Here is a 12369-nt window from a genome sequence, read left to right as displayed (position 1 = left end):
AACTCGAGAGTTAAGATACGCGTCTCATGATCACAAATTAATTGGTATCCAACGATCGTTACTTTTAGCATGGTTCATGATATGGATCAACGAAATAACCCGGGGAATGGGGATGTCTTACAAGCAATAACTCCACAATCACAAACATTTATGCATGGGTGAATTTGGATTGAAAAGTGAAATAGTAACTTATTTTTCTTTATTTGAAAAAAATTTGCATTTTTTAATTTTGAGTCAAAATTTTGTGACTTATTGATTTGTCTCGGCAAAAGAAATTGGAAAAGTATAAAATTTTGATCGAAACTCATACTTTTAAAAAAAAAGATAAATAAGTAAAAAAAAAAAAAAGAAATTGTTTTTTTTGACTTATTTTCGTTTTTATTCAAAAATTGTGATTTTCGATCGTAATTTTTTATTTTTTCAATTCCTCTCGTCGAGACGAATTAATAAGTCATATCATAAAAATTTTGACGCAAAACAAATAAATGCAAAAAAAATTCAAATAAAGAAAAAAAAAAATAAGCTGCATAACTTTTCAATCCAAACTACTGTTTCACATTGCCCCACGCGCACTGTGGGTGTGCAATTCGCGTCCGCTTCACACTTGTACGAAAGAATTTGTGTGTACAAATGGGCAAACAGAAGAACACTGCCTGGAAATATCTCTTCGACTTCAACCCTCCGTCGTCGTTTTCAGTCAACTTCTAACCCCTAGAAAAAGTGCACCAAAAGCAAAAAGCGAAACTGGGAACAAAAAAAATTAATTTAAAAAACCCTTTGCTAGATTGCCACGTACTCAGCCTTATCCGTTTCACGACTCCCCATATACCATCTCCGTTAAAACTTCCTGGCTTCCACTCTCTCTTCCCTCTCTCTCTAATCCATGGCGACACCATTTACAGCATTCCGGCCGTCCCCAATCCTCTGCTCCTCCGCCTCCTCCAACCGCCGCAAACCGCCGTCCGCCTCCTCTTCCGCTAACTGGTGGACCCTACTCTTCGGCTGGCCCACCGATCCCGACTACATCACCAGCAATAACAAGGAACCGGTGGAGCGAACCCCTCGCTCGTCCGACTCGGATCCGGGCCGGGCCGGGCCCCGGTTCGGGGTGGGTTGCTTCACCGAAGAGAAGGCGAGGGAGCTGCGGCGGAAGACGGCGGAGATAACCACGTTCCACGACGTCATGTACCACTCGGCGATTGCGTCTCGGCTCGCTTCCGGTACGACGTCGGAGAATTAAGTTATTTATTAGGCGAGGCCGGAGATCCGGTAAAGCCGCTCGCCGGTGGTATTATTTCCGGCGAGTTATGGTTTGGGCTCGGATCTGGTGTTGTGGCGTTTCCTTTGAAATCTGTAGACTTGAAAGTTTGGTTTTTTTTTGTGTGTGTGTGTGTGTTCTGTTTTTAGTCAATTGTCGTCTTTGAGTTCTTTTCGTTTTGTGTTTTAGTTTATCCACCCTCTGATCTTTGATTGTAGGTGGTGGTTTATCCATGTATACTCCATATAAATGCTGCTTCGTGCCGTGCCTGTGCCGCCAATTGGACTATTTTCTTACTCGGGCATTGTAAAGATGAAAAAAATTCTTTTATTAAAAAATTGGTCATATATTTTTAAATAATTGACATAAATCATTATCAAAGAGTTATAACTAAAATTGAACAATAAATTAAAAAAATAAACATTTTTTTGAGAATTGCAATCATGAAACAATGGACAAAATATAAAGGATGCAAATAGGTATGAGTTGCATCATTACATTTTGACTTACAACCCAAACACCTACTCAATTATCAATCTTTTGCAATTCTTAAACTTTATAAGCAGAGATAAAAAACTATGATACTTCTTTATCCGTAATTATGAACATTGTGACTCATTCTTAATTAATTAGATTCATTGTTTACAACTAATGCTAGAAATATTGAGTAATATTATCCACTTTTGAACATTGAAGACCAAGCAGTGCATCGTCCAACACTCGCTTACAGAAGATTTCGTACAAAAACTTGACAATGGGCAAAAAACAGTGTAGTGGCTAGTTTTGCAAAAAATAATTAGTTAAATCTTTTAACAGTAAGGGCTAAAGAGTTTTGAGCCTATTTTGATGATTGGAACCGTTATATTTTTAAATCTTGTAATATTAACGTCGTCGATGCTATTTCGAAAAACATTTACATTTGAGAAAACATACGTTCACACAATTGAAATCCTTCGTGATACGCGTCTCTTGATCACAAATTAATTGATATCCAATGACCGTAACTTTTAGCATGGTTCATGATCTGGATCAACGAAATAACACAGGGAATGGGAACGTCTTACGAATAACAAGCGCACAACCACAAACACTTACGCATTAACTTTTTCACATTGCCCCACGCGCACTCTGGGTGTGCAATGTGTGTCCGCTTCACACTTAGTACGAAAGAGTTTGTGTGTTTATATGTGCAAGTGTTTATTGTTGTAGTAGTAAAACTCGCCAAGGGCAAAATGGGCAAAAAGAACAACTGGAAATATCTTCAACCCTCCGTCAAAAGTCTCCCTCCGTCGTCGTTTTCAGTCAACTTCTAACCCCTAGAAAAAGTGCACCAACCTTGAAAGCAAAAGCGAAACTGAAAAAAGAAAAAGAAAAAAAGAAATTTAATTAAAAAACCCTTGCTAGATTGCCACGTACTCAGCCTTATCCGTTTCACTACGCCCCATATACCATCTCCGTTGAACGCTCTCGAAACCACCGTCTCTCTCTCTCTCTCACTCTCTCTCTAATCCATGGCGACACCATTTACCGCATTCCGCCCGTCCACAATCCTCTGCTCCTCCGCCTCCTCCAACCGCCGCAAACCACCGTCCTCCTCCTCCTCTTCCGCGAACTGGTGGAACCCACTCTTCGGCTGGCCCACCGATCCCGACTACATCACCAGCGATAACAAGGAACCGGTGGAGCGAACCCCTCGCTCGTCCGACTCGGATCCGGGCCGGGCCGGGCCCCGTTTCAGGGTGGGTTGCTTCACCGAAGAGAAGGCGAGGGAGCTGCGGCGGAAGACGGCGGAGATAACCACGTTCCACGACGTCATGTACCACTCGGCGATCGCGTCTCGGCTCGCTTCCGGTACGACGTCGGAGAAATAAGTTATTTATTAGGCGACGCCGCCGACCCGGTAAAGCCGCTCGCCGGTGGTATTATTTCCGGCGAGTTATGGTTTTGGCTCGGATCTGGTGTTGTGGCGTTTCCTTTGCAATCTGTCGACTTGAAAGTTTGGTTGTGGTTTTTGTGTGTGTGTTCTGTTTTTAGTCAATTGTCAGTCTTTGATTTCTTTTCGTTTCGTTTTGTTTTTTAGTTTTGTTTATTAGTTTATCCACCGTCTGATCTTTGATTGTGGGTGGTGGTTTATCCATGTACTCCATATAAAATGCTGCTCCCTCTGTCCAAGTATTACACTTTCGGGATTATATGCTATTTTTAAATTGTATATATCTTTTTATTCATAATGTAATAGTAAGTTTGTCAATAGACCGGATCTGATCTGAAAAATCCGATCCGAATCCGATAACGTCGATCCGACAATCAGAATTCGGTAATTTAAATACGGATCGGATTGGATTAAATCCGTTATCAATTCGATCTGAACTTTATTTTTAATTTTTTTTAAAAACTATAAAATTTTTATTTTGAAAAAAAAAATGTTTAAGAAGTTGTATGTTTATTTTAATTTTAAAAAAATTCAAAAAAAAATTGTATTTTTTTGAAAAAAATAATTTTTTTGCTAAATTTTTTAAAGTGCAAAAGTTTTCGGATTCGGATTCAAGTCTTGTCGAATTTGAATCAAATCAGGCCCATTGACAGACCTATGTACGAGTATGTGATTTTCATAATTTTGTATTAAACAAGATTCAAATTATTTGTAAAAAATATTACGAATTAAAAAATATAGACAATTTTTTTTTATTGAGTAGGAATAATGAAAGTGTGGAGGTTATCGGGTACCCCCGTTTTGATTGTCAGAAAAAACCAGCATGAATCGCTGGAGTTGTGAAAGAAACGAACTAGAAGTATTTAACCTCAATTGATTTGCCAAGTAAGCATGAGAAATCAATAAGCGTTTGCATGGGATCGAGGGTTTGCTTGGTCCTTAATTTTAGGGTCGGAGGCCTGAATAGTCTAGGTGTGCACGTGAGATGAATCAGACATCTGATTAACAGAAAAAAAAAAGTGTGAAATAAATCATTTATTTATTCATAAGCAACTTAGGAATTTTGGACTAAATCTATGGAAAAATTGGTTAAGAGGTCATTGTACCTCGAGAATCCACATAGAAAGTGAACCCGAGTTTTGAAAATGTCGAATACACATGTGAGAGAGCAATACAAAAGCGTAGAGGTGTAATATGGGCCGTGTCGGCACGGGCACGGCACGGCACGGCACGTTTGAAGGCGGCACGGCACGGGCACGGGCACGGAATAATCCTGGCACGGCACGGGAACGGCACGGTCTTAGTGGGCATGCGGCACGGCACGGGCACGGAAGTGAGCAGGAACGACACGGGCACGGCACGGAAGTTGATTTGGCACGGCACGGCACGGCACGGTCTTAGACGGGCACGACACTGGCACGGCACAGAAGTGGGATGGGGCACGAGTCACGACATGGCACGACACGGTTCTAGCACGGCACGGCACGGCACGGCACGGGCACGCGACACGGCACGGACACGGAAAGTTGACTTGGCACGGCACGGCACAGCACGACACGGGCACGCGACATGGCACGGGCACGGAAAGTTGACTTGGCACGGCACGGCACGGCACGGCACGGGCATGCGACACGGCACGGGCATGGAAAGTTTGACTTGGCAGGGCACGGCACGGCACGATCTTAGACAGGCACGACACTAGCACGACACGGAAGTGGAATGGGGCACGAGTCACGACACGGCACGACACGGTTCTAGCCAGACACGGGGCACGGCACGGGCACGCGGCACGGTTTGGGCACGGAAGTGAGGGAAAACGACACGGGCACGATACGAAAGTTGGCTTGGCACGGGACGGCACGACACGGGCACGAGCACGCAGGGCCGATCTTGAGATTTTCGAGGCATAAAGCGAATTTAAAAAATGAGGCTCTATATTTTTAACAAAAAAAATCAATGTATGTCAGTATGTGTCTAATATGAGGAAATGAGGTTAAGAGATTAAACTTTTAGCTTCATAATTTAACTAAAATAAAATTTTAAAACGATTTATACCATTAGAAAAAAAAATGAATCAAACGTATCAGTATCGCTCGATTATGTTTTTTTTTTTACTAATGAACTTTAATTGTAAGAATGTTATTTTTAATAATAAGAGAATTAATTGTTTTAAACAACTTTTATCAAATTTTGTTGAGTTCGAAGTAAATATTATGCTTTTATTAGTTTTATATAGTCAAAAGTATTTTTTTTTCCCTGTGATGTGAACTACATATTAAAAGTTAAAAATTAAATTAAAAAGAAAACTTATCCAAACAATTATATTAATATTATATAATTCTATTTTTAAAAAATGGCCTCTTGTACGCTAGGTCGCTAGCCACATGATTGCAATACAAGTATGACGATCCATACCGTTCATTTCGTTGCTTTTGGTGGTTTAATCGCTCTCGCACATTTTCGGGTCTATCGGGTTTTTGAAACCCTTTTATCGGGACATAGATTTATTGATAGGGGATTTTTTTTTATGTGCGATCGAGTATATAACGATAACCAATTTTTTTTTTTTTTTGCACAAATGATATAAATAGTCCCACATAAAAGGTAGACAGTTCCGATTTTCAAAAAACAACTCGGGCGGGCCTAAAGTGGTGCATTATAGGACTTTTACGTCGTTGGAAGCACCGAATATGTTCTGATCACATGTTCTCCGATATCCAATTATCTCCTATTTTGGGGAGGATGATAAATCTGATAAGATCTTAAATCGTAACGGTTTAGATCGAATATTTGAAATAATGAGTCTGCAGCTACCGTTTAAATCTATACATCTAACTTATCTAGTTCTAAACTAATGTATTCCGCTATAGTCCAATGTACGCTAGCCACACGATTGCGACACAAGTATGATGATCCATACCGTTCATTTCGTTGTTATTGGTGTTTTAATCACTTTGGCAAAAATTCGGGTCTATCGGGTTTTGGACACCCTTTCATCGAAACATAGATTCATTAATAGGAATTTTTTGTCATGTGCGATGTAACATATAACGATAGCCAATTTGCTTCATTTTTTGCATGAATGATATAGTCACTCTCACATAAAAGGTAGACGGTTCGGATTTTCAATAACCAGCTCAAGATGCCCTCGAGTGATGCATTATAGGACTCTACGAGAATTTTCGATAAGTTGGTGCACATGCATTATGGTGTATCGTATGCACATGATCACACACATCATATAAAAGGAATGAGATGCTGCCCTAGCAGACATCTCATTCAGTCATTCTCCGATCTCACTCTCTCAGACTTCTGTTCTGTCACTCCTCTCAACTCTCAAGTTCTCAACGTCTCTCTGTCTCTCTCCAGTCTCAACGTCTCTCTGTGAGCAACGTTCGGATTCTGGGCCTCTTGCATTCTTTGGATCCATTCACCGAGTGATTCACCTCTCTCTGTCTCTCACTCTCTCAGAGACTCGGACTCACATACACAGATACACTCTCTGTCTCTCTCTCTCTCTCTCTCTCTCTCTCTCTCTCTCTCTCTCTCTCTCTCGCTGCTCCTCTCTCTGTCTCGCTGCTCACGGTCAGACTCTCTCATCACCTCAGGCTCAGCCGCTCAGGTACTGAGCAGTGAGCTCACCGACTCACTCACGTGACTCACCAGTCACCGTATCTCTCTGAGCACAGTTGCACAGGTACCTCTCTCACTTCCCTCTTCAGTTTCCCCTTATCTACTGTAAATAGGGTTTCTGAAAATAGGGTTTTAACCTGGTTTCCCCTTATCTATTGACGAAGTTTCACTTTTGTTACGAAATTAGGGTTTTTGTTTCTAATTTCTCAAATTTGTAACAACAAATTAGGGCTTTTCAATTTTGTTACTAATTTCTGAAATTAGGGTTACGGAATTAGGATTTTTGTTGCTAATTTCTGAAATTAGGGTTACGTAATTAGGGTTTTTGTTGCTAATTTCTGAAATTAGTAACAAGAAATTAGGGCTTTTGTTACTAACTTGAGTGATTTCGTATATTAGTATATTTTCGACAAATTTGTCGAAACTGATTTTGTACACACACGACACGGGACACACCTGCACTAATTTCGTATATTAGTACACACATGCACAGATGCACTGTTGATATTTTGTATATTCTAGAAATGACCAGATCTGTGGATTTTGTTATAGATATGCACTGTTGTCTGTTGATACTTCATACTTGATATGGATTAGTTTATTTTTGCATTACTTGAATATTGCATTTGGGGTTACAAAATTAGGGCTTTCGTGTTTCCCACTAACCCCTGTTATATTGTTTTTTTTGTAGATGGATGCTGGAAATGGGGAGGATCGTGACCCCCACTCAGGTTCTGAAGAACTACCACGAAACCCTATTGGACCACAGCGTGTGGGTTCTATAGGTGAGGAGGCTGCTTCAAACATTGTTGGTGGTGGAAGTGGTCCAAGTGGAACAGGCCTTCTAGGTTCCACTGGTACTCCGACAGATTCTACTCATGCAGCTGCAAATTCAGGCCTTAGTGGTTCAAAAAGGTCACGACGCCACTCATGGGTATGGAATCATTTCTCTATAAATGAAAACTTCAAAAATGAAAATGGTGTTGACATAGGAGCTAGGGCAGTATGCCATTATTGTGACACATATTATAAATGCAAAAGTAATAACGGTGTAGGGCCACATGGTAGACATCTAAGGAGTAAACATGCTGATAAAATTGGTGATGCATCTGATAGTAGTAATTTTGTTTATTCAAAAGAAAAAATGAGACATGGACTGGCCCTTTATGTAGCTGCAGCAGAACAACCATTTACTTTTGGTGATGATATTAGATTTGAATATTTTGTCAAAAATTGTCTGAATCCTTCATTTGCTAAAGTTTCTAGAAATTCAACCCGTAATGATACGAAGAAAGCTTATAGTGAAGTTAAAAAAGATTTGATTAGTGAACTTGCAACTGTTGGTGCTATAGGTTTTACTTCTGATATGTGGTCTGGTATAAATAATCGTGGTTATATTTGTGTGACTGCTCATTATATAGACTCTAGTTGGACTTTGCAAAAAAAAATTATTGCTTTCCGTTTAGTGGAGTTTCCTCATGATGCTGAACAGATTTATGAAAGTATTATGGGTGTTTTTAGGGATTTTGAAGTTGTTGATAGAGTTTATAGCATTACTTTTGACAACCATAGTGCTAATAGTGCTACACTTCCATTGTTTATAAGAAATTTGATGACTCCTTATTTTGGTGAATTATTGCATTTGCGATGTGTATGTCATGTCATTAATTTAGTTGTGCAAGATGGTTTAAAACATATAGCACCACAGATTAAAAAAATTAGAGATGCTGTTCTTTTTATTGCTACTTCCCCATCTAGGCAACAAGAATTTGATAAATTGTGCACATCACTTTACAGTCTTAAACCCAAAAATATGAACTCTGATGTTCAAAATCGTTGGAATTCGACCTACCTTATGTTAAAGTCTTGTCAAAAATATAGTGATGCAATATCTGCTTATGTTAATCAGAGGTATCGACCGTGTCGTGGTAATCCTTTAACTATAGCTGATTGGGAAATTGGTTTTGAGTTCATGAAATTTTTGAAAGTGTTTTATGCTGCTACCGTAGCTTGTTCGGGTGTTCGTTATCCTACTTCTTGTATTGTGCTTCATCATCTTTTCAATATCAGTGTCAATTTTCGTAAACATAGGGAACATCCAAATTTTGCACATGCTTGTATAGATATGGAAGGAAAATTCAGAAAATATTATGAGGAAATGCCACCAATATTTATGTTAGCTGCAATAATGGACCCTAGGATGAAGTTACAAGGTGTTAGCTTGCTCTTAAGAGAGATTGGTACGAATTTGGGGATTACCGCTTTACCTTCTTCTGCTAATGTGAATGATTTACTGAATATCATGTATGCCAAATATGAATCTAAGTTTCGTTCTAATGCTTCATGTACTACTGCTCCTTTAACATCTTCTACAAGTACCAATGATGAATTTTGGGATTTTGTTAGTTCAAATTTAGGAATAGGAAGTAGCACTGGAACTTCACGCATTGAACTCGAGAAATATTTGGACCTAGAATCTATTAACGTGAATGACAGGCGTGATTTTGATGTCTTAGCTTGGTGGAAAAAAAATGAAGATAAATATCCTGTTCTTTCAATCATGGCACGTGATCTACTTACCCCTCCTGTGTCTACAGTAGCATCCGAATCTGCTTTTAGTGCAGGTAAAAGAGTGTTGGATGAGAGGAGGAGCAGACTTGCTCCAGACATTTTGGATTGTCTCATATGTTTGAAAGATTGGGAGGATGCACGCCTTGGAATTCAAAAAAGATCGGCTAAAGATGAATTCAGAGGCTATTTTGCAGATTCTGATATAGACAGTGATTAGGGGGACCTGCTGTCATTTGGTTTGAATCTATTATTCATTTTTTCTGTTGGGGTTGTGTCTGTGGCTTATTCATTTCAGCATTGTGTATGGCTTATTCATTTCAGTAAGTGGGCTGAAGTGGATATTGTGGCAACTTATGAAGGCCTTAAATGGTAACATGATGTTGCCCCCGCTTCAATTTTTGGCTATGATGTATTTTGTTAACTAACATGCTGAGCCTAAGGCCCTAAGTTATGCTACATGTCTTGTGGTCTGTTTAGCTTCACTTAACTGAAGTGGATGTTGCCTGCATGCGTTGTGGTGTGTGTGGACAGTGTGGCAGTGTGGGGTGTGTGTGTGTCTCCTTTTAGTCTGAAATGAATAAGCCACAGACATAACCCCAGTTTTTGGCAAAGCGAAGTGTGATTGTGTTGCAACTTATGAAGGCCTTTAAGGCAACTTAACGTTGCCGCATCCATTTCAGTTTCTGGCTATGATGATAAAAAAAACACTTATGTCTGAGCCGTAGTTGTGTTGTTATGAACTATGAAGTGGTGTTGCAACTTATGAAGGCCATAATGGCAACTTAACGTTGCATCCATTTCAATTTTCTGCTATGATGATAAAAGGAACTAATATCTGAGCAGAATTCAATTTTCTTATTCAATTTCCTTGTTCATTTGGCTTTTATATACCTGTTTTCTGCTGCTGCTGCTGCTGGTTCTTGTTTTGTAGGACCAATGTAGACCATAGACGCCAAGAACCAAACCACGTGAAGGCTGGAGCAAATTAATACCAACAAAATGTTGAAGGTGGATTTTCTTACTTATTTTTGTATCTATAGTTGTTTTATGATTCCCTCAATTAAAGTAAATGGTGCTTACTGCTTAGTCTGCTTATGTGTTGGAAATAGTGCATACAACATATGCAGTTTGATCTGTTTGAATACCAAAAGTAAATACGTTAAATAGTAAGGATTGGAGCATTTTCAATCTCTAGACTCTAGTAGTTATGTGTTAGTATCTCATATTTAGCTTGGTGGATACCTCTAACCTGTTTTTATGCTAACCTGAGGTGTAACGAAGCCATGCTTAATATTGAGTTGTTTTTAGTTAGTATAGTTACTTTTATTTGATTGCATTTCTTAGCCGAGGTGGTGGCATAACCCCTCGCATATCCATTCAACTTGGCCTGCCAACTATGGCCTGTTTAAAGGGAGAAATCAAACAAGCATAGAGTGTTTGTTCACCCTTCCATATTTCTCTTGTTTTGGGCACACAACTCCACAGCTTATTGGTACCAATGCTGCTATCCATTAGTTATCGGAAGCCCTAGAAAACAAACTAAGGAATGCAGGAATTAACATCTCATGCCTTGCACTATTATAGGACTTCATTTCTTCAAACTTATTTACATACTATACGCAGTTTGACAAAAAGAAGAGAGTGACACTTACACAATATGGATCTAACGTCCCTGCAGCGCGGGGAAAGCACTGCAACTTCCAGTGCTCCGAAACGGCACCGTCCAAAGGAAGTACTCCGTATAATTCATTGCTTTTATTTGTGAAGGCCATTGGAAGTACTCCGTATAATCCACTGCTTTTATTTTGTGAAGGCCAAATGGCCAATCATCCAAGTTTGTCCGGTCAATTAAAAGTCAAGTAATTGATTGCAATATTTTTCAGTCAATATATTTTTACTTTTCTTTTATTAGTATTGTTGAGACAAATATCAAAATTCTTTATTATTTTCATCTCATCACATAGGTAATTCCGGTAAAATATGATCACATATTGGTTGTTATGCCATTTGGATACAATTATTTGAACAAAATAACTATAAATTTACTAATAGGAAAATAGATGATCAACAAGTGATTTTTTTTTTTTAACATCAAGGTGCACAAGCTTGTCCAAGTAACTACGGAGTAGTTATGCCGAGCAAAAAAAAAAAAACTACGGAGTAGTTATCAAATAATATACATACTTTATGATAGTTACTTTATCCCAAATGCTATGATTATTTCGATGTGATTGTGCTTAATTGCAACTCATATTTTACGGTCACAAATAATTAGTGTTCCGCTATGTTAAATTCCTAGACTTGCCACTGAATACGCCGGATGATGGATCCCATGTAGACAAATTTTGCATCCATATTTATTGCACACACACAACCTTCTCCCCCCCCCCCCACCCACCCACACACACACACACACACACACACAAAAAACAAAAAAACAAACTTATTGCACAAAAAATCTCACCGAGATCTAGTATTAAACAATATTCAAATTGCGCAAAAAATTATTTCGATAAGTACCTTATCTTTCAGTTTGAAAAATGCACCTAGTTTCATAAGGGACTAACTTTATTGGATGGATGGAATAGTTATTTTGTGTAGATAAATGTATGTCCTACTAACATAACTATCAATGTGTGATCATATTTTGCTGGAATTACCTATGTGATGAGATGAAAATAATAACAATTTTTGATATTTGTCTCGATAATACAAATAAAAGAAAGTAAAAAATAAGGAATTAATTTTTACACTTCTTTATTTTTTTGATAATCACACTCCTTTTTTGGATTTTAGTATTAAAAGTGTGTGTGTATGTGTGTGTGTGTGTGTGTGTGTGTGTGTGTATATATATTGTGCTAAAAGACAAAAAAAAGAAGTGTGAATATCAAAAAAATAGAGTGTAGAAAACAATTTCCAAATATATTGACTGAAAAATATTCCAATCAATTGACTTTTCAATTGACCGGACAAA

General features: G+C 38.7%; 3 protein-coding genes across 3 annotated transcripts; all 3 read left to right on the top strand.

Moving 5' to 3' along the window:
* Window positions 1-667: 667 nt before the first annotated feature.
* Window positions 668-1520, top strand: LOC131335454 (uncharacterized). The gene has a single exon (XM_058370806.1). It carries the CDS (start codon window positions 884-886, stop codon window positions 1238-1240), a length of 357 nt encoding a protein of 118 aa, XP_058226789.1. The 5' UTR covers window positions 668-883; the 3' UTR covers window positions 1241-1520.
* Window positions 1521-2676: 1156 nt separating this feature from the next.
* LOC131335453 (uncharacterized) lies at window positions 2677-3509 on the top strand. The gene has a single exon (XM_058370805.1). The coding sequence runs from the start codon at window positions 2770-2772 to the stop codon at window positions 3127-3129; it is 360 nt and encodes a 119-aa protein (XP_058226788.1). The 5' UTR covers window positions 2677-2769; the 3' UTR covers window positions 3130-3509.
* A 4006-nt stretch (window positions 3510-7515) lies between these two features.
* On the top strand, window positions 7516-9612 carry LOC131298782 (zinc finger BED domain-containing protein RICESLEEPER 2-like). The gene is made up of 3 exons (XM_058324252.1): window positions 7516-8023; window positions 8084-8420; window positions 8583-9612. The coding sequence occupies exons 1-3, from the start codon at window positions 7516-7518 to the stop codon at window positions 9610-9612; spliced, it is 1875 nt and encodes a 624-aa protein (XP_058180235.1).
* The last annotated feature ends 2757 nt before the right edge of the window (window positions 9613-12369 follow it).

The sequence above is a fragment of the Rhododendron vialii genome, chromosome 8a, assembly GCF_030253575.1.
Source record: "Rhododendron vialii isolate Sample 1 chromosome 8a, ASM3025357v1".
In the NCBI taxonomy this organism is placed as follows: domain Eukaryota; kingdom Viridiplantae; phylum Streptophyta; class Magnoliopsida; order Ericales; family Ericaceae; genus Rhododendron; species Rhododendron vialii.
Note: the sequence above shows the minus strand (reverse complement) of the source record. Positions and strands in the feature narration are given on the sequence as shown.